We start from the raw sequence: 22,185 nt of genomic DNA, 5'->3' as shown, positions 1-22,185 counted from the left end.
TGTAGCATGCCTAGATGAGCTTCCAAGTACATTTGCATGTGTCTTGCCAAGAACACATTGCAGTCCTTTTAGAAGGGCACCTTTTGTGCAGTATGTCATGGAACAATCACAATGCAAGAACTGTGCAGCCCTCTCAAGGAAAATGTCTTTTGTGTGATGGAAATGCATTAAGATGACCGGACAAGCAGAAGCTAATGTGAGTGTAGCCGCTGGGCAGGATGCTGCTTGTCTCCTATCGTTTCAGTGCGACCTGGGCCATTTTATTGAGTTCTGTCACTGGTAATCAAAAAAGGAAACAGAGCCTGAGGCAAAGCAGCTGACACAGAAAGTGAATAAAGACTTCTTTTTTTTTTTTTTTTAGAGCTGGCACTTCTGGACTCTTGACACTCTTGTCATTAAAATCAATCCTCTGAAGACCAAACACCAAGCCGGAAGATGGCTCAATAAATTGAGCTGCTGACAGAAATCCTGAGAGAGGAGAGCCTTAGCTGATTGATAGTCTGACTGTAGTTGTTGACAAGCTACATCAGAATAAAACAGTTATCGTTTGATTCTGAATAAAAACTAGTCATTATTATTATAAAAAATGGCACTCTATCCTTCATATTTCCACCCTCATCATCCTGTTATGGCCTTAAAATTTGAACATTAATTTTAAAATTCATGCAACAAGGAATATTCAACTAAAAAACGTTATTCTGAAACAGGAATCACAGACATATTTCACATTGAAATGACATTCCCATTTTTCTCCATTCTATATTTTGTATTAACAATAAGTAATATATAGAAATCTACAAGATGAAACTGTTGTGGGACACACTAAACGATCAGAAGGACAAGGACATATCCACCAGATTGCAGCACTTTTTGTATATTCGATATTGTCCTAAAGCTGCAAAATGGTGGAATTATTTATTATGATACATCTGCTGTAAAAGGGTGATGTTTAACAGTACATTTCTTTTTATATTGCAGACACCATTTATCTACTTCCCCCAAAAAATTTAAAGGCTAAAAGTAGCTTAATTACTTTTCCAAATCTTTTCAAACTTTTCCGACCCAACAAATCACTCTGTTGTCGCTTTTGAGGCCTCCTCTATAATCTGTACTCCAGATTAGTAAAGGATAAACCTACAGAAACGATATTACAGATTTGTAATCCTTTGAGAGGCAACAGAATTACATCGCCATAACAGTATCAAAATCGGTAAGATGTTTCCCCCCCCCCATAATCAGCAGTGTTATTATGAATACAATCTCTCTTTACAGCAAGCCACAAAGGCTGGTAGTTGGATGACATTTACTGGCTGAAGGCACCGTATTGACTGGCTGCCTTACTGAGCAGTGGAGTCCCAGTGACGTCAGCAGTGAGAGACGGAGCACCTTAGGGATCTTTAACCCCTGCTTGCTTCAGGTTGCAGTGGAACGTCTACCAGGTTAGGCTCATTCCAGGTGCACTCACGATTTCAATGTTATTACTGTACATCTTTGTCAAGTAAGAAAATTTCCTGCTCGGAAATTAATAGCTCCACTGATTTTCCTCTTTTTTTTCTCCTGATCTCTTTTATCTCAGCTCACCATCACATATTCTTGAAAGTTGATTGATGGATTTTATCATGTTTATCCCCGGGAATTGTGGGGTTTCCTTCCTATTTGTTTCTGGATGGTGTCCATCTAAGCAGATGCTGCTGGCTCCTCCTGGAGCTTGAGGCCTCCTACTCTGTCAGACGGCTGGGCGTCCCACGGCACTCAAGCTGTCCAGACTTTAGCTGCTTGTACAGAAAAATGGGGCACTAAGCCAAGCGTAAATGAAGAAGATCCTGCCATCTAATTAGAACCCATTTGGCCTTTGGAGAAATGTGCTGGAAAAAAAAATATTTCTTTACAGTTTGGTGTAACTTTTTAGATTAGGTTCCAACTGGTTTGCTTGCTTGTATGTTGCGACTGCTGCGGTTTCTGCTGTCGCTGCTACTGCTGTCGCTGCTTGAGCTTCAGCCTTTAAGCAATTAGGTCTGTTTTGTGAAAGGTGAGTCTAAAGTACAGCGTGTTCACCCGGCACATACACAACCTCCCTCTCTTCCTCTTCTGTGTATTTCCACTTTGTGTGTTTGTTCAAACTAGTTTTTGCATTTTTGCTTCTGTGGAGTTACAAGTTTGTGTTGGAAGTTAGAGTGATCCGCCAGTTAGGACTGTTCATTTTGTCCTGAAGAATGTCTCAACCTCTAACAGTGACACACGCACGCAGGCACACACACACACACAGTTATACACTCCATGCATGAAAACAGCCAGTCCTCTCTGTGTGGTCTAAGCTGCCTCCCCTGTGCCTTGAGTGCAGCAGAAGAGACTCGTGGAAGAGAAGAGATGAAGTGTGAGAGGTGCGATTTCTTACACCTTCACAGAAACAACAGGTCGATCTATCACAAACATATGTCCACACACTCCTGCTCTGACAAGTCGCACTAGTTGTTTAGCACTTGCGTGTTCAACAAAGAAACAGGAGAAAAAACTGCCTCAAATCTGTATTTATTATTATATGCCACATGCATTAAAAACAAGTCACCTTGCTTCTTGCCACATCAGACCAAACAGGAAGTGACTGAAGCATTAAAAGGCCGGACTCAAGATGGCCCATGCCAGGTTGTTGTTCTACATCTTTCATTATTAATTCATTGTTGTATTGATTGTGTATTCATCTCGAGGGGAAGTGGAGGAGAGATGATGTCTGAGGCAGCTATATTATCCCCCCCTCTCCTGTTTCTTTTTTTGCTTGGCAGGGTGCTGAGGCACAGGGAGGATGCAGGATGAGCCGCCTGCTACTTTGATATGAGATATCAATCCCACTCTAATTTCTGTCAGCAGATGCTTAGCTTAGCTTAGCATAAAGACTGGAAACAGTTTTCATTTTTACAAAAAACAAAGTATCACAAAAAAAGACAAGTCATGGTTGTATGGGAGATTATGTGACAGGTGATTTCTATGAGCAGTGACTTCCAAGAGTCCTGAAACAGGCTAGAGCCAAGCTCCCAGTCTTTATGCTAAGCTAAGCTAACTGGCTGCTGGTAGTAGGTTCACATGAGAGGGTTACGAGTAACAGACGTTCCAGACTGTGTGCGTCTCTCCCTTCCCTTTTATTACGTCTGATATTTATTTCCATTATTTTGTTTTCCATTTTTTGTGTTGTATCTGTGGAGCTTCCTATGTCCAGTTACCCAAGGCTGCTTACCATGTTATCACGGAATCCACGTAGGCAAGTCCCGCCCTACGAAGCAGCTCGATTGGTTGGGGTTAGGCATTGACCTCGAGTGGTTAAGGTTAGGATAGCCGATTGGTCAGGGGATAGGACCTGAACAAATGGGTTTACGTTACCATGGATGCCCCGCCAATACTAGTGTGTGAATGATTTTGAAAGGCGGGTCTTGCCTAGAAGTTACGTGGGTTCCATAGTAACGTGGTAAGCAGCCTTGGGTAACTGGACACAGGAAGCTCCACAGATACAACGCAATAAAAGGACAACAAAATATTGGCAATAAATATCAAACGTAATAAACCCCAATCATGTTCCCATCAAGCATAAACCCAACCTTAAACCAAGCTAATCTTAATATTATATAATATTGTTGGTACTATTGTTGTGTCAATTTAATGTTGTGAAATTGTATTGTTGTTGTGGGGTTGTCTTCATGTTGTGGTTTTTGTTGTCAGAGTGGTGTTTTGGTGTTGTGGTTTTTGTTGTGGGCGAGTTGTAATACTGTGAAATTTAATTGTTGTCTTTTACTGCTGCGTTAGCGTTTTCATACTCCAGTGTTAGGTTTCCCTTTTGACAGAGATGTTATTCTTTGTTTCCTTCCCAGGCACTACAGATGAAAATTAGCTTATGGCTAACTCTGGTACTGCGAAGGAGCTGTGCATGGTCCCTGTCAAACAAATAAGTAAATATGTATTAGGACCTTGGGAACTACAATTTTGGACAGTGTACTTTCACAGTGTGAAAAAGGAGAGGTGTGCACTATTTAATAGCATTACAAGTCAAACATTTGCCTTGATGAAGGTCTTGTGACTGAAAGTTTGGCTTTATTATTTAAATTCAATAATTTAACATTTTTGGGAAATACATATTCATTTTCTTGTTGAGAGTAAGAAGAGAAGATTGATTCTGCTTTCATTTCTGTGCACTAAATATGAAACTACAGCTAGCAGCTTGGAGTCAAATGTATTCTGTTAAATGCTTGCTTGGTATAAGTGTGCCGACTAATGTCTACAAACCGTCCATAAGATCAATAAGCAACCTCAACTGCATTAGTTACAGTAAGGTTACAAGGAGTGATGATTAAGTGTGATAATGTGGAAATGTGCGTATTTTGATTGGTGCTGCTCTTAATGTTTCCCCTGAGTAAGGAAAACAAATTCATACATGGATGGTTGCTCTCCTCCTCTTTAAAGCCCAGCGAGATGTTTATTTCAGTGCCACTGTACACTCTCCAGGGACGTTTAACAATACCAAACGCCCACTTATGTCACACCTTCAATCCAATGGAGGTGCCCTCATAAAGGGAAAGAAATGGACAACAAAACTGCTCCTTTGGCCATGGAAGGAAAGCTTCTCTGACACAAGTATTTGGAGAAAAAAACTACATCATCGAATTTGAAAGAATTTGGCTTCACAAATAAACTGCAGTTGTGACTGTTCATCAGCTGAGTGTACAGGCTAATCAGATTACTTCAGTAGGAGACAGAGTGTATGAAGCGTTTCGAGGAGGCTTTAGTCTGGGATAACAGCAGGTAGCTGATAGCCTATTACAGTATAACCACTGCAGGTTTGGACCCATTTGCAATCCGTGCCTACCTGTGAGCGACTCAAGTCTATCAATTAAAGATTCATTGTAGGCAACACACACCGGAGATCTGGATTAAATATTCATTGGGAAGATGTTGGTCAGGATCATATGGAGCCTTAACACTTGACTACTCCAGTGAATATCAAGACCAGTGGCATGAGCGTGGCACATTACACAAGCTGCAGGGCAGGGGATTGTAAAAAAAAACATCGGACATATTTTAGCATTTCTTCATGTGTTGATGCCAGTTGCTTTATTTTATTTATTTATTTATTTTTTAAATTGGCTATCTCTCAACTCTTCTGACTCACTGCAGATTTAGCAGCCTCACCCAAAATAAAGGCCATGCAACATATCCTGAGTAGTAAAGCATGCAGCCGATGGAGTTTTTGAAAAATGAATTAGGGCCTGTAGCCAATGGTTTCCACCACAGCTACATCTAGGTTTATTTTTAGCATCACGCTGCCTTGTCAGACTGTGCGAGAGGAGAAAACCCCCCTTGGTATAACAGGGGGAGGCCAGTGTGAAGCTACTGTGCATTGGGGGAGGAAAGAGAGGCAGGTATGCCCAGGCATTTGTATGGGGATTGGATGCATAGTGGTGATTTAAACCCACCTGAATGCACCTTGAGGTTGACATAAATCTTTCTCACACAAACGTGCAGTTTTATAATACAAGTAAAAAGAGAATGAAAATAAGAACACTTTTAATGACAAGAAAGGCAAAAGTGATGTTTTGCTAAAACTTGTTGTATACAGTATGTCTACCAACATCCGTGTTCAGTTTTCAACCACCTGTGTGCCTACCTGAATTCAGGAGCCAGGTTGGGCTTCAGGCCATAGAAAGCAGCCGATAAGGTCAAGAGCCAACGGGGAACAAAATTCCCATTCTCACACTCCAGGTAGGGCGCAGACCATTTCACATGCGTCTTGTCCGGAAGAAAACTCTCTCCTCTTTTTAAAGAATTGTTAACTGATCTAAAATCTTGGCTCAGCACCTTCTTATGGAAACTGGGCTTCTTCCTGTCTTTGACATCGTGGTACCACTCTGTGTCTGCTGTGCGGTTGTGCAGATGGTGGTGGGCCATGCTGGAGAGGTCTTGGAGGACTATCTCTCCACCGGCCCTGGTGGCTTGGAGAAGAACCGAGGGCCCCGCCACGGACGAATCCGCGTTAAAAGTGACAACCGCCCGGTGAATCTTGGCGTCTCCCTCCAGTATACTCCTGACTAAGGCATGGTACCACTCTATGTCTCGCCGGAGACTCTGCTCCCTGGACCTGTTGGCTTGCAAGAGCATGTTGAGGAAGTTTGTGGCGTGCAGCACCGTATCCAGCACGCTGCTCATGGAGTAATGCGGGGTGGCTCGTGACCTTCCCCGCCGAGAGGTGAGCTCGTACCTCCGCGAGCAGTTGGCGTGCTTTAAGGTGGTCGAGTCCCCCGTGTGAAGATAAGCCGTGACCACCCTGGGGAGATGCTCCTCTATTTTCTGCGGCAGCTCCACCGTCTCCCCGGCATGAAGCTGAGGCGCACGGAGATGCGCCAGCTGCCGACGGTGCGTCTGAGCGCCGTAAATCGCCTCCTGTGCTCCGAGATCTTCTCCATGCGCTGACCATTCCGCGTATTCATGTATAGATCCGATCACAAATCCCATTTGCAAAAGCAACGACAGCCGTAAAACAGCCATCTCCCTCCAGAAAAGCGTCCACAGATGTTTGGGGGGTTGCTGCTCGGAATTACAGTGTCGTTGGGCGGGCGTGCTGTAAAAAAAAAAAAAAAAAAGAACCTGTCAAATTGCTCCGCTAAACCATCGCTTCACCACTTGTAGGATATTCATGCAAGCTCCACGCCTCTGATCTTAAAATCAAAAAGCTACGGAGGGTGAAAACGTAAGGAAGCTCCGCGCAGTCCTCGCTAAATCTCCTCTTCTTCTTTACAGATGCCTCATACAGCTTGTTGATGTTGAGTATGCTTGCAGCTGTTCCCCCCTCCTTCTCTCTCTCTCTCCCTCTCTTGCTCGCTCTCTCTCTCTCTCTCTGTAGATAACTGTCTTGGCTCTGCTGTGCGGCGGACGTTCTACCTCTGCGTGCATAGTCTACTACATAGACTGACTCAAACGAGGAAGAAGGGAGGAATAAAAGGGGCAGGTTATTATTATATTTATATATTTTTTAGGAGGCACCGAGTCAGGGAGCTTCCCACTTGGATGACAAACGCACTCCGCCCTCTTCCGTCCACAACAAGCATTGATAAGTAGACCCACCAAAGCCAAGAAGACACACATCAGGAGCCGAGCGCACTTAGAGCCCGTCTTCTTCTTCATCGCACTGGGCTCCAGATCCGCGTATGGCCGCTTCTTCTGTCAATCACGGCGCAGTGTTAGGTGGAGCGGCGATGAGCTGTCCGGTGCTGAAACCGATGAAGCCAGCGTCGGCTGATTTTTCAAAATGAAGTACTTCATTTAGATTAGTAATTGATAGACATTTGTTTCCACTTAAGCGTTCAGGAGTCATTTTTTGTTCTTTCTTTTTTTTTGTAATGTTAATTAATGTACAGTAAATAAAGCGTCATTATTTTCACTTTAAGCCAATAAGAAGAGCGCAAAACACAGGAAGTACAGAAATATCGTATGTGACTAAAACTGTTTTAACTTATGTAGAACATGAAGTGTTCATGTATGATCTCATTACTGTAGGAAGAAAGCTAATTGAGAACATACGTTTTCAGGGGCTTTTAGGGAAATTGTGGTTCTACCGGATATGGTGATGTTAGACAATAGTGTGCTTCCAATTTTGTGGCAACAGTTGGGGCAAACCTTTTCCTGTTCCTAGAGTTTCCAGTTTCTAATTTCCCTGTTGGGTTTAACAAACCTTGACCGGCTTGGAAATAACCCCCAGTCTAGTTTATTGTCCAATATCAGAGTTGGACCCCACTAATGCTCTTGTGGCTGAATGGAACCAAATTCATCCAGCCAGGTACCAAAAATCTATTGAAAAGCCTTCTGGGAAAGAGTTGAGGCTGCAAAAGCAACATAATTATACCCATGTGTTTGAGGTGAGATTTGAAACAATCACATGTGGGTGTTTATATACTGTATATATATGCGCTCTGGGCCGTATATGCAAGTTTTAAAGGTAATTTTCTGTTCAGTCAAATACTGTACAACCAAAACAGTTCAGCAGCAAACGTCGTATGTCCTTTGGGCTCCTCAGCCTGATATTACACCCGGCAAGATAAAACATTCTACTTCTTCGTAATCCTCAACCCTGGTACTGTGTGTTCTTTTTTAGACTTCGATAAAACTGGGCAACCATTTCTCCAAACCTACAGGGCTAGACCTATCTGTGGGAATTCAGTCCAGCCTTCCCTTCAACCTAGACATGTTTTTAATCAATAAACTATTAAACTAATTTATAGTAATATATAGGTAATTTATAGGCAAGCTGTTGTTCCGTCATGTGTTAGCCAAGCGAACTACACTGAAGGAGCTGGGTTTGATTAAGCAGCAAAAAGGTCTGATTGATTTCTTTACTTCATAACCAATCAATCAGCCTCTCTCTTTCTTATTAGTTCAAGCTCCACGGTTGCTCTCTTTCTCTCTCTCTCTCTCTCTCTCTCAATTTTCAATTTCATGTTGCTTAATTGGCATGACAAAAAATACATTTGTGTTGCCAAAGCATAAGAACAAACATACATAACAACAATGAGTTAATGCATTTTACATAATAATAATACAAGTAAACAGGATAATTAGGGTATGATTGTAGATACTAAATAAATTCTGTGCATGTCTCTCAAAGGGTACGTTGAAACAATAATATAAAAAAAATGTCTCTGTCTCTCTCTCTCTTTCTCTCCTGGGTGTCATGTAGGGGCATGTCACGTCACGCTGTGTGGGCTAGAGGCATCTCATCCTGGAAGGAGGGTGAGGAAGACAGGCGTGACGGAGGGTGACAGATCGGAGAGACGACCTGTGCTATGCAGGGGCCACCAGAGATGCTGGAAGTTGGAACCTGAAGACCTTGTGGATTTCTTGACCAAACTACATACAGCTGCATGGAAAAGGCTGCTCTATTGCCCTATTTTGAAATATTGATATCCGCAAGTAAAGGACCTGAGATAGTTAATCCTGCAGCTGTCATCGATGCGCCACCGTATAGAAAATAATTGGGAAAACTTGATCCTGTACAGCTGTATGGCCACTATGTCAAAACGTCTATGTTCTCACTGTGGATGAAAAAATGTATTTTATAAATCTGCTTTTCTTTGTCTTTCCATTTTGATTTTGGTGCTACCAAAATGCTGCAAAGAGGGAAATGAAAGCAATGCAAAAGATTTGAAAAACACCAGTCATGGTGATGATGACAGTTACAAAGGTGTGAACCATCTGCATGGGCAGTGGGTTCTTAATGTTGATGTGCTGCCAGTTGAAAGCTTGATTGAGATGGATTGTAGTGCATCTTAATTACAAGCAGTTTTGAATGATGTGACATTTGAAAAGTATGCCAACCTAAAGGGAATATGACATTTTTGTTCTGCCCTTATGTGCCAGGTTTGACATGTTCATTGTGAAAGATCTGAGCTGTAAGGTTTTCAAAAGTCCTGATGCTTCTGAACCCGGATTACAGGAATTTCTGGGCAACAATTGCAGCAACACATTATTGAGTTACATCACTTTGATTAGTGGACATGACATTTAGATTCATGGATGGTATAAGTTTAAATGATGTTTATGTAGCCTTGGGGGCAACCCAAACCCATCACATAGCTTAGAGTTTTAACCAGTAATTCACAACGGCATAAAGATAACCAGTAGGACATCTTAATTGTTAACCAACTGTAATCCTCCTAATTTTATTTATAATACCCATGTCAGTCATCTACACTACGGAAGCCCTTAGAGGCAAGTGACACAAACAAATGTCTTCATTTTCTAAGATTTATCTAAATTGTGTTTTTTCCTCGGTTTCAAGAACAGGTGAAAACAACGTTTTGCCAGGATAACCTTTCTAATTTCTTTATTTTTTTCATCCGTGAAACAGGTGAAAAAAGAGTTTTGCCAGGTGAATTTTCTTAATTTTTTATCAGGATCATTTTTCTAAGTTTTGTCCACAAGAGGCTGAAGTGCTCCAGCACTGATAAAAATAACTCTCTAGCCAAAAGAAAGACCTCTCAGGGCTTCTATAGTCATTATTGTGACATTACAGTATTTCATTCCACCACCATGTGAAGAGAGCATAAACACACATTACCAGGCATTATATCTGCCAAGAAATACCAAGTCATCTACAATTTGATCAATTACACAATTGCTCTGCTGCCATGTAAGAAATACCACTGTACAATTTTCAGAAATTAAATTTACTTTTATTAGAGAGTAGTTGAGAGTTTAGCAGCATATTAATGTGCTCCACTAATTATACAAGGTGCCCATTAAGAGAATTGTATTCTAATCAACACAGTAGTGATAAGAAGATGTTACTGGCCTTGCAGCGTGGCATATACATGACCCATGTATTCATTCAGTAATAGAATCTTATTGGAACAACTGGTTTGGATGGTTAGCTTCATTGTAGCTTCATGTATACATGGCAAAATAATGAACATTATAGGGAACATTATAAAGCATTGAATACAAAAACAGCAAAACATTTACAAAATCACTGATAATTTTCATCTTGAGCTCATTCATCAAGAAAACGTATATATATAAAAATAAATAACTTTGAAAATACGGTACACATTATGTTATTCATGTTATAAGATAACTATTTTGGCTTCACTGAATTAGAAAGGTTCTCTGTCGTTTGCTTTAACAAATGATTCACTTTTAAAGCAAATTTCTTTGCCAAATTTTTATTATGGGATCTGAAGTACACAATGAGCCTGTAACTGTGGTCATAGTTTGCTGATTTTCAAACTCTTGTTTTCACTTTCGTCTTCATCTGATCTGCATGTAAATAGTGTCAGAATCACTGGAATGAAAATGAGGCCGTGAAGCATGCCAATAAACATGACAAGAAAGAAGATCTTAAAAAATGTTCTGAATGTGTGAAATTCAGACGTAGCCAAGACAGACACCCCTAAAATGGTGGACAGGGCTCCTTGAAGGATGGGATAGCCTAAACTGGAGAGAGCATCCACCACCTTGTCGTCACAACTTGTTCTCTTGCTTGAAGCGAAGGCGTAAGCCACGTGAGCTGAGCAATCCACGGTGAAGCCGATGCAGATGGAAAAAATGATCATGGATATTGAATCAAGACTCATGCCCCATAGCGCCATGAAACCAGTCACCCCCGCAGTCACTGACCCAATCGAACAAGTCACCCATAATGAGCAGAGGGGGTTTGGAATCAGCAGGAGAGAGACAACCAACATCACAGCCGTGATTACACCAACGTTTTTAATCATGCTACTAACTACTACGGCATGCTGGTCGTAGAAGATGAATAATGGGTTGTAGACTAATAAAGACGCTGCACGGCATCTGCCAGCAGTGGTTTTAAGACCTGTAAACATGGAAATTTCCATGTTGGCATTGGCAATATCAGCAGTCTGGATGAAGAACCGGGATGCATAGATGACATCCCTAGTTAGGTTCAGATCTTGCTTGAAAAAAGGATATAAATCAAAAAATGTTGCTAAATTTTTGAGAAAAACATCTTTATCATCAAGGTTTAAATGTGTTTCCTGTCCATATGATAAATAAGCGTCAAGCCAGGATGTGTAGATACGCTCATCTACAAAGTGGAGCTTTTTAAAGTCTTCTCCGCATTCCTGAAGTTGGTGTCTCTTGGTTTTATTCCAGTATTGGAATTCCTCACCGACCATAACCATCACAGATGGACCGTACTCAGAAAAATACTGACTATTCTTCAAATTGAATCTCGTAACGGGGGAGTTATCAGCTGCCAGATCATAGAGTTCAATCCCCTGTTGTAGGCCTACCTGGAAACATCCATAAATACTCGTAGCTAAATACACCAGATAAAGGAAGATTACAAATCCCTTGACACAGGGTTTGATCAAAAACGGACCATAGTAATCCTTAAAAAAAATAATTGTTTTTTTTTCCTCTGCTCCAGTGTTCTTATCATAGTTGCCTCCCACACAGCAGATGTTGTATATCACAGAATGATGATCAGGATTGTCTGATGGTATTTTCATGCAGGTCAGCCAGTGCCTGTTGCTGGCTTCTCGTCTCCCGTTTACAGCCAAGAAGGCTCCAAAGAAGGTGATTGTGTATATGTAACAAAATATGATGGAGACGCTGGTGTACAGGCAGAACGACTGCACTGATGGGAAGTCGGACGTGATGCCTATGGAGAACTTGAAGAAGTCGGTCAGGGTGGTGATGGTAATGGACATGATTGCTTCTTTGTAAGAGTGAGCCATCCGCTTCGGAACTGGGTCTTTTACTTTGGTGTGCTGCCAGTCGGACACCATTATGAACATGTTGTTGAGACTTATTCCTGGAAAAAGGATTTTAGTCATGTCAAATGAATGACAGTTTAAAGACACTGCCGCTTTGTTTGAGCATTTCCATTTGTGAGACTCTAAACATTTTACAAGATTTTTAATGTCAAACATAAAACACTTATAAAAAATGATGAACTGCAGTTTAATCTACCTTGAAGTATGTAAAAAGATTCAAATCCTGCTCACTTTAATGCTCTCCAAAAGATTGTTGAGTTGTTGTTTTTTATATTGTCACTTACCATGTAAATGCAGTTTTTACAATTAGGACAAGGGTGTATTTTTCTTACCAAGTATCAGGAAAGGAGAGTTTGCCACTGTTATAACGAATGGCACTCCGATGTAAAGCAGCAAGCCAAAAGAGGAGACAATAGTCAGACCCGAGGATAAGACACCAAAAAAGGCCACCCACACCTTGTTCCTCACATTGTCCAATCTGTGAAGGAGTAAGGCATAGATCAGATATTAACTGCATAATGCAGCAACTGAAGGTAACAATATACTGTATTATCTTGACAACTTCAAGCTTATTGTTAGATATTTGGAGCAAGAAGTTACAAGCAGTTTTTTGGGTTTACATTGAAAATAAAAAAAACAACCTCTGACAGATAACTACTTGCCCACCAGGTGGAGTATGCTACACTCAACAGTGATGCCACTACGTACTGCCACGCTCTGGCATAAACTTGTGTCCCACTGCAGGGATTTAAAGCTATAGTGCGTAGTTTCTGTCTCCCCCACGAGGCATTCCAAGTAATGACAACAAAACTGTCGACACGTCCACATGATACAAGCCTTCCGTGATCGCGCACCACCACCCCTCCCAACACAGTTGCTTGTAGCCAAGGAGGACATGGAGGATAAAAAACCCACAATGGCCTCTTCAGTAGAGATAATTATCTTCACTCAATTTTGTGCGCACCAAAGTCGCCGGACACCAGTTTCTGAACATACTGAGAAATACAGAGAGTTTTGTTGCGCTGATAGTCGTTATTACCTCGTATCAACTCATTTGGCAATGTCTTGAACGTAACGGACATTCAGTAATATAAAAAAAAAGTTACGCACTCAAGCTTTAAACTGCTGCAGGAACTTTGTGGAGTTTCTGACTGCTACTAGCGCTATGCTACGAAGCATGTTATGTGTGGGTTCCTGTTTTCTTAGTTTTCACAGTTGATAGAATACACAGTCCTGCTTTATTAATTATTACACTGATCTATAGGTGATAGCAGCGCACCAAGAAACGCAGCTATTTCCCAGCAAAGGCACGGAAGAAGAAGACTTCTAGCTAGCAAACGGATGTAAACCTAAGCAGGTTTCAAACTCAAACTTTGTTTATTTATAGGAAAACTCCCCCAGCACCTTTAAGTTGCTCTTTAAAGCAAGACTATGCAACGTCTCCTAATTAGAAACCGCTGTCAACTCAAGTGTCAAATACAGGATGACGGTAAATGCTAAAGCCAGCAGTAGCAACAAAGAAGAGTCATAGAGTCAAAAAACTGAATCAGCGATGTCAAAATGTAAATTACAAAGCAATATCTATCTAAAGTTAGCTGATGTTAGCTTTAGCCACTATGAGCTACTGGTCATACCAGACCAAGTAAAAAAGTGTTTTGAATTGAGAGAGGCTGCTTTTGTTTGCTTAGGAATTCAACCTTTTATTTGTAAGAGAATGAAAGTGCTATAGCTTCTTTCTAAAGTCACAATCTCACTCTAAAACCCACCATCACATTTTTATAATAGCAATAATCAAATGTAGAAGTGTAATTTAACAGTTTGTCATGCCTCACGTTCAGTCATGTTTTTTGTCTCTGTGGTTTATGATGTTTTTTTATGGATTGTTCGAAACAATCAGCTGTTTTTTATGATTTTGTCGACTCCCTGTGCGATCACAATCTAAACTGCACCTTACAGAACCTAAGACATAAACTAAAACCTTTCGATCTGAACTCAAAAATAATTAAAATCTCATACGTAAACTAAATTTGAAGTCAAATAAAACATTTCAGCTACATGTAACCTACATGTGGCTGTGTTGTATCAGTCAATTTGATAAACAACAGCTCTCTGTGCCCCAGACTTGGCCCGCAGTCAGGAAATCGCTCACCGTGTGACAGTCACTGATCACTTCTTACCTCAGGCAGGATATCACTGAGAGAGTGATAGCACAGGCATAAGTGATGAGGAATAAAGGGAAGCCATCTGTGGTGTGACTGTCAATCTCCTCCTGCTTGGATTTGGAGGTGTAGTAAGACACCTACAACACAGCACAGACGCCAACATGAAGTCAGAAAACAGGGTTTAGACATGGATGTCTCTGCAGAAATAAAACCAGTGTGACTGTGTTTATAAAGCACATAATCTGAAAAGGAAGTGTAAAGATACATTTGAAGCAGAAAGGCTGTAACTAAAATGCATCTACAGTATGCGCTTATTTTATTGCACGTTAACAATATTCATTTTCGATATCTAAAACTATGAGACCAAATCCACTTATATCTTGTCCATTTTGTGGTGCTAAATGTATTCAATGGGTTATTTTTAACAGTGTGTTGCCTAAAAATGTTTCATCTACTTCTGTTAGTGGAAGACTACAATTACCACAGTGACTTCCAAACCCCTTAACGTATTGTATTTGGCTCTAAAGACATCTTGCCCTCTTGACTTAAGTATTCTGCAAATAAACACATATTGCCTCTGGCAGGCTTTTATTGTTTTTAAGGCTGATGATTTCAAAACTTAATATGTTTAAATTTATCTAAATAAAGTTTAATTGAGTATTTCTCCACCAGAAATATATCTATGGTGGTGCAAGACGGCTTTAAAACAGCCTTTAACGAGGGAATTTCACCAGTGTGGGATTCAATAAATCTTATCTCATCTTATCTTTAGACAATCAGTTAGGAAGATACAATTTTCAGACTATAAGTGGGATAGTTAGATGGATAAAGAATGTGAAAAAAGGGAACGATCAGAAAGTTTTACACAAACTTTGTCGGGGGAATTTGGACTTGTGAGTCAGTCCTGGTTGTAGTTTCACATTGGGGTGCAGCGAGCCGAAGCCATAAAACAGAGCTGTGGGTTGTAAACGGCTGTTTAACAATGTTGTTTCTGCAATGTTTTGCGATCTGATGAGGCTAAAAGCTGGTATTCTTCCACTCTGATATTTTTGGACTTTGTACCTCCCTGTCTAGAGAGAAGCGTTTGATGGAAAAACTAAAATCTTCACATGATAATAGTCAGATATTTTTTTTAAAAGAAGAAAGAATAATGTACAACTTCACAACAAATTTATTCAAAAAAATGCAATGTTCCTCTCATGTGTGGTCGTTGTCTCACTGAAAAGCTGTAACATGCTCAATTGGTGCACAGTCATAGCATCATGGGAGCTGTAGTTTTTCAGCACTGATTACAGTGTCAGAAGCTGTGTTTCCATCTACACGTTTTTATCCGAATTAAGTGATATTGAATGAAAAATGCCTTGTGGAAACAGTAAAATTTAATGGAATTTCATGAATGTTGACTCAAAGGAAATACGTTTAGTCTCATTGGATTTTCTCTTGATTGATATACAGCTTATGCGATAAACACTGATGGAAATGTCATTTGCCAAATAAATAATGAATTGCAATTACGTTTTAAGTCATTTTATGGTTGCAACCCGCCACAAAACGAAGAATGACGTAGTTTTAGTTCATTTCCGCCCAGTATTTCCGCTCTGTTTGCACACATGCCGGGTGTCAACAATAACAGATGTACGTGGACGAACGAGGAGACGTGAGACTTTTTGAAAGTGATTTGTCAGGAACTCGCGAAGGAAATGGCTAACAAAGGTTACAACAAGCCGTGGGACTTATTCAGAAGTAAATGGAAGGCGCTCAAACAGTGAGACATGTCTCAAAAAAGGGCTGTCTCAGCGGTGCCGGAGGGACAATACAAGGCAAGTTGCATCTGCATCTTCATAGCAATGTGTTGTTTTCTGATTATAGCTTGACATGTTGGTATCAGCTGACACATAAGTACCATTACAACTTAATATTGATCATGTGTTGGTAGACGGCGCAATCTATTTTGTCTAGAAAACTTTGTTCACAAATATTTGTTTGAATGTTGTGCGATTCAGTGTGAAATGAATGGAAACACCTTCAAATGTCTCAAATCCATTCGATATACTAATATGATCGCAAAACAGCATGTGACGTCATAACGCACAGGTTTTTTTTTGCTTTAAAGCCGTTGGAAACACACTTTCACCAGCTTTATTCGCACAAGTTTTTTTTACTGAACTACAGATAATTCGATTGACAACTTAGCTAGAGTCAGTGCATCTTAATTAAAACAAAGAGAGGCTCAAATGTGACCCCTCACATACAGCAGTTCAGTAGAGTATGTGAGAAAAAACAATGTATGTAGCAAATGATACGTACGTCAATGTGTTTGCAGTCAGTCGCATCTGATAAGAGTTTTTGAAATCCTCTCAGCCATAATTTTGAGGCGTCAGCTGAGCTTTCCTTTTTATCTAAGTAGTAGATGAGTTTTACAGCCTGAGCACTCATGACTGAGCTGTTGGCATCTGTGATCACCCCGCCGAGCACAGAGCCAAGAAACACTGAACTGGATCTGTACCTGTGTACAGGGAAGATGATGCTGGTTGCATTAGCGCTAATAATTTCCAGGACGATGTTTGACACACATTCCCCGTTGGCTTTTGCACATAACTCACTGAATCCCAGGCTACCATTGTCCACAGTGATATTAAGGATCATATCGTTGAGCCTGAGGATTTCCCCAAAAGCAGGATGTGTAAGTATACTTGAGCTGTTAGTCGATACAGCAATGAGGGATGCAAAGTTGCCGTTGTCGTACAACCTGTCCGCTGAAAACATGGAGTCATTGTAGGGGAAGTTTTCCCTGACAAAAGCTCTTGTTGCCTTCGAGGGTCCTTTCCTGGGTGTGAACTGCCGCTCAAAGTCATTGTCCTCCCTGTCGCTGAGAAAAGTGAAGCCTCCGCCAAGCGCTGCTGAGAGTATGAGAGGAATCACAAAAAAATAACATGGATAGGAGCCTACAAGTGATCCAAGTTTTTCAAAAAGGCCTGACAGAGGCTTTGCTAGGCAGTCTGTGCGTCTGCAGCCCATCTTCAGATTTGCAGGACAATTGGCACATGTGGAGGATTTGCATCCTTTTAAAGGCTGTGCAGAGCACAGCACTCCTTACACACCTGTTTTTGAAAGGTCGGGCCAGGTCTCTTTAACCAATAAGGGCTTGCTTGTACCTCTTTATATCTCTATCATCATTACTCTTTTACCAGGAAAGAGAAAAAAAGAAAAGGATTTGGTGTTACTCATAATCTCATGCTTCTTCGTGGCCATAAAATGATACAAGAGCCCTTCAACGCCCAATTCAACTCTTCTTCAAACAGAGAAATTATACAAGTTCTCAGAAAAAATGTGACTTTTTTAGAAAATCACTGACAAAGACTTCACATTTTATGACTTTAGGACACACGTATTCACAGGTGTGTCATATATATGTAACTATATAACTACATTTGTCTTTTGATTGGTGTTGCTCATGATGACAACACACAACTGTGTGAATACTGACATTAAAACAAGGTGATAAAAACATATAGAATCTTATTGCACCGCTTTGTTTCCTATGTTGGGGACTAAAGTTCAACTACTGTGAATTGTAAATGGCAGTAACTGTGCAGCCAGAAAGTGTTCATTCAAATAGACCTACGTGGTTGATACTACAGAATCAAGATCGCAGTAATCAGTTTAACACATTGCTTGCCATAATAATATCTAGTCAAAATGCACGTTAAACTGAATGTAGCGTTGTAAATATATTATTATATATTATTATATTTTGTGTCTGTAATCCCTGTTTCCATTGCAAATGGATATTGTTGCAAATGAATCCAAATTTTCCCCTAAATAAATAATAATGCATTGCATTTATATAGTCTGCCACAATGTGTAACGCCCTCCATTACCGATTTTATTTTGTATATTTTGTACTTTAGATTATAACTTATAAACTTGGTAAAGATGGAAAGGTTACTACTTTTCTAGCAAATATTTAAGGGGACGATGTCAATTCTCTAAAACTGGATTATCAGCCTGTCTCAATAGTGTATTGTCTCTCTATAATGCGCAGATGTAAAGCTGGGAAAATCTGCGGTTGCCAGCTAGAAATGAGCAGCTGCATTTGTCTGCCTATGATAGTCCAAATTTTGAGAGGTAAATCTCCCACCGTTGTCAATGTAAACTGCATATGTGCCGTATAAGAACAGAAAGCTTGACAGGTGTGGCAATAAGAAGTTTTGGGCTAATAAATCAATCACAGGAATATCTTGGGAACTTGGGAACAGTCGGTCTACATGTACCAACCCTGGCCTCAACACAGGGCCCAAAATAGTCAGTTTCACACCTTTCGAGGCAGTCGGCCTTTTTCTGGCAGTTAACCCCTGCCAGTCACCTGTCAATCTGAGCCCTGCCGAATCCTCGGAGACGAGGCTCATATCTCATTTCACACAGATCCATCTCGCGGTCATTGATTTCTTATTCTGCAAGTGAGAAAATGGATTCTCCATCACAGAGAGGAGAAGATCCCAGCAGACAGTCGCCAGAAGCCTGATGGAGGCATCAGTTAAATGCAATCTGTTTCAGGACCTTCAGTTATTTTGTTCACCTTGAATTGAATCACTGCTTTTTGTCTTTGTGCTTATCAAAGACTGTTAACAGCAGATAGTACCCGGTGGGTGTTGTTCAGCCCAGAGTTTGCATCAAAATGCAAATGAGTTCAATCCACTAACAATCATCTTCTAGTTGAAAGCTCCTGTTGACACCTTCATTAGCTCTCTTTTCTCTCCTCCTCTTCCTCACAGAGGTATTCAAATCAGTGTCTTGGGTAAATAGTAGGGAAGCCTCGGGTGAACATGGTGTTGAAATGTTTTGGCTGATTGTTTGGCTCTGGCTATCAGAAAGAAGCAGAATAATACCTCAGTATGCAATAATACTCAGTATAAAAGTCTAAACAAAGTGACTGCAAACAAACATACATACTGTATAAAGACATGCAAGCATATACACACACACACACACACACACACACACTGTTTTCACCGCGTCACATCAGATGACTTGTTAGGGTGTAGGAGAACATGCATCTTCCAGCCGTTTCATAATGAAAGGTTATATGGTCACAAACCCTGTGTGCCGGATGTTCTACAGTTTCCCAGTCGCCTGTGATCAATATACTTTATGGGGCATAAGGTCATACCAGCACTCCTGGGGGTGAGTAGGATGCGGAAAGCGATCCATACGTCATACGCACGCAAAGATATGAAATCAATTGATCCCCTTTTGCATCTGAATATGTTTCGATTTTGTCAGAATGCAGGTCTTTCATCATTACACTTGCTGGTACACAATTTGAGACGAGAATGCAGAGATGTTGTGGCAACTAATAAATAATCAAAATGTCAAAACATTGTAATGCAATGTTTCCTCAAAATATATTAATAATGCAATAAACAACCCTTTATCTAATGATAATGCAATAATTTACGGTGCAATGCTGTATCGTTTGTTAAGAAGACTACTAATACAATTACAAGTAATAATACTTTATACCATCAGCTACAAATGTTACACCATGTTGAAGGTCTGTTTGATAGTTATTGTTATAAATATTATGACATATTACGTACACATGCAAGTGAATCCATTTTAGAGGAGACTGGCTCAACAAATGTACATCTACCACGTCTATCACCCCTTCCGCTATCTCTGCTATGGTTTTTGTAAGGGCACCGTCCAGGACGGTTTAAAGAAATATAAACAAGCCAGAGCATTGTTTCTCCTATCCCAGAATAGGTAAGCGCTGTAGCCTGCGCTGACATAGAACTGTCGAGGTAGGTCTGGAAATGCGAGACAAATTATAGCCAAAATAAGCATTACAGTGTGGTATATTTGGCTTCACGTACTGTGCACAATGTGTATGTTCAACCCTTTTACATTACGACTTTATATAAGACAACATGTGAGCTGGACCAGGACATGATCCCTCACTGGCTTCCCACTTAAATGCTTCCAATTGTGTTTGTCAAAGCACATTGGCCAAGGCCGAGGTGCAGCTGCCAAGGATTTAACTCAGGTCTTTGAAGTGGTCGCTGAGTGTTTTACCTCTATACTTTCAGAACCAATGTTTGGTGCCAATATTTCACGCCAACATTTATAAATGTGACGATTTTTGGTGCCAAGACGAACAAAGATTTTCAGTTTCCTCTTGTGGGTTTTATTCTTGGCAGAAGAGGAAAATCCTATGAAATTGAATTTATTTAAACCATCATGGGACCGAACAATTCCGCTAAAACCAACGCTAATCACTCTATAGAGACGCTGTGATCCTACTCACTTTGTGAATTGAGACAATTGGGAAAAGTCATTTTCAAAACAAATTATTGTGAAATTAAAAACACTTCAACCAACTTAGACATTGGACTTAGGTTCTTATACTTGGCTCCACCCATGTACACGGAAATGCAAAGCCAATCTTTGGACATGCAGTTTTTTTAAATCAACAGTTGTCACTTTTTTATTGTATGTGTATGTGTGGCGATGCTGTCATAAATTCCATTGTACTGAAGTGTTTTTTCCACCTTTGTCAATAAGACAACACAGATTTATGTAGTTGGTGTACCTACAATTTGTTAATATATATATTTTAAATAAATTAAGTTCTGCAAAACATTATAAGACAATCTATTTTAATATTCCTTTTATACACAATGTGAACCCCAGAAGACCACATTTATAGACTGAAAGAATGCCTGTGCCAAATACTGTTTATCAAAATCTCAGTACTACATTTAGCTTTCTTCTTTTTAATCAGAAAGAACAGAAACTATAGTCAAGGATCCTTGGAGCACAGGCTCAAATCAACCCGCTTCACCAGATACTCCTTGCAAACTGCTCCTATGCGTTCATTTCCTCCTCTCTCCATTTCTATTCCCCTCCACTGTGAAAGAGCAGTTTCCATTATGCCACAGGTTCACATTAAGGAGATGGGAACAGGCTGGTACCTGCAATTATCCTTGCTCACCCAGCCGTGGGCCACTAGGTGCCGAGCAACAGCTGGCTCTCTCTTTCCCTTCACTATTCTCTCTCACACACACACACACACACACATACACCTCCTCCCTCTTCAGACACTTTCTCCACCCATTCCTCACATTCACCTGTCAAGCAGCTTGATTAATAAGGCCAATGCTCACAGTGAAGCAAACCACAGACCACAGAAAGGGGGGAGCAAGCAGAATTCATTCATATGAATAAAAGTGATCTCTCATCCAGTGTGCATGGAAATACACTATGTAGTCAGAGGGGTAATTATAAAATATTGCCCTGATTCCAAAAAACTATTTGTAATTTATCTTGATGTCCCTGAGCACCTTTTTCCTTCACTAACACCAGAGCTCCAGACTGTCAAGAGCAATGGATCACGTCAAACCACAGAGCGGCATTCTTCCTGTTGCTCAAATAAGCTACTTTTACAGTTAAAAATACAGTGAAGAAAACATTTTTTCCCCTCAGTTCTTGCAAAGACTTAAAGAGACAGTGGTCCAGATCAAAGGACATGCAAGCAAGGTGCTTTGTCAAATCTGGGCTGACTTTCCATCTATTTTAGCAACTGCAGTCATAAGCTATCCTGGAGATCTATGAAATATATCTTCTGCCCTCCTCTTTCCGCTGCTGCTGAGGCTGCACCTGGATTTAAATGACTCGAATGATAGCCACAGAGACAGGAGTCATTTCTGCTCTCTCCTGTTATGGATGGTGTGACGTTGGGGGTTGGGGTG

General features: G+C 40.6%; 2 protein-coding genes across 3 annotated transcripts in view; both read right to left on the bottom strand.

Moving 5' to 3' along the window:
* The window catches only part of gpr158a (G protein-coupled receptor 158a), a 68,481-nt gene extending 61,563 nt beyond the window's left edge, over positions 1 to 6,918 (bottom strand). Inside the window, exon 1 of one of the 2 annotated variants that reach the window (XM_032503789.1) lies at positions 5,648 to 6,918. In XM_032503789.1, the coding sequence (XP_032359680.1) occupies positions 5,648 to 6,525 (878 nt within the window). In that variant the 5' untranslated portion in view covers positions 6,526 to 6,918. The remainder of the gene's footprint in view (positions 1 to 5,647) is intronic. The other variant, XM_032503790.1, reaches the window with a different exon arrangement.
* Positions 1 to 17,468, bottom strand: part of LOC116672143 (patched domain-containing protein 3) — a 27,699-nt gene extending 10,231 nt beyond the window's left edge. The window contains exons 1-6 of the mRNA XM_032503791.1: positions 16,742 to 17,468; positions 14,450 to 14,571; positions 12,605 to 12,750; positions 10,716 to 12,310; positions 6,687 to 6,690; positions 983 to 989 (exon numbers count right to left, since the gene is read on the bottom strand). Coding sequence (XP_032359682.1) covers positions 10,737 to 12,310; positions 12,605 to 12,750; positions 14,450 to 14,571; positions 16,742 to 17,452 — 2,553 coding nt within the window. The 5' untranslated portion in view covers positions 17,453 to 17,468 and the 3' untranslated portion in view covers positions 983 to 989; positions 6,687 to 6,690; positions 10,716 to 10,736. The remainder of the gene's footprint in view (positions 1 to 982; positions 990 to 6,686; positions 6,691 to 10,715; positions 12,311 to 12,604; positions 12,751 to 14,449; positions 14,572 to 16,741) is intronic.
* Positions 17,469 to 22,185: the final 4,717 nt, after the last annotated feature.

Source organism: Etheostoma spectabile, chromosome 22 (assembly GCF_008692095.1).
Source record: "Etheostoma spectabile isolate EspeVRDwgs_2016 chromosome 22, UIUC_Espe_1.0, whole genome shotgun sequence".
Classification (NCBI taxonomy): domain Eukaryota; kingdom Metazoa; phylum Chordata; class Actinopteri; order Perciformes; family Percidae; genus Etheostoma; species Etheostoma spectabile.
This window is presented reverse-complemented; position numbering and strand designations above follow the sequence as displayed.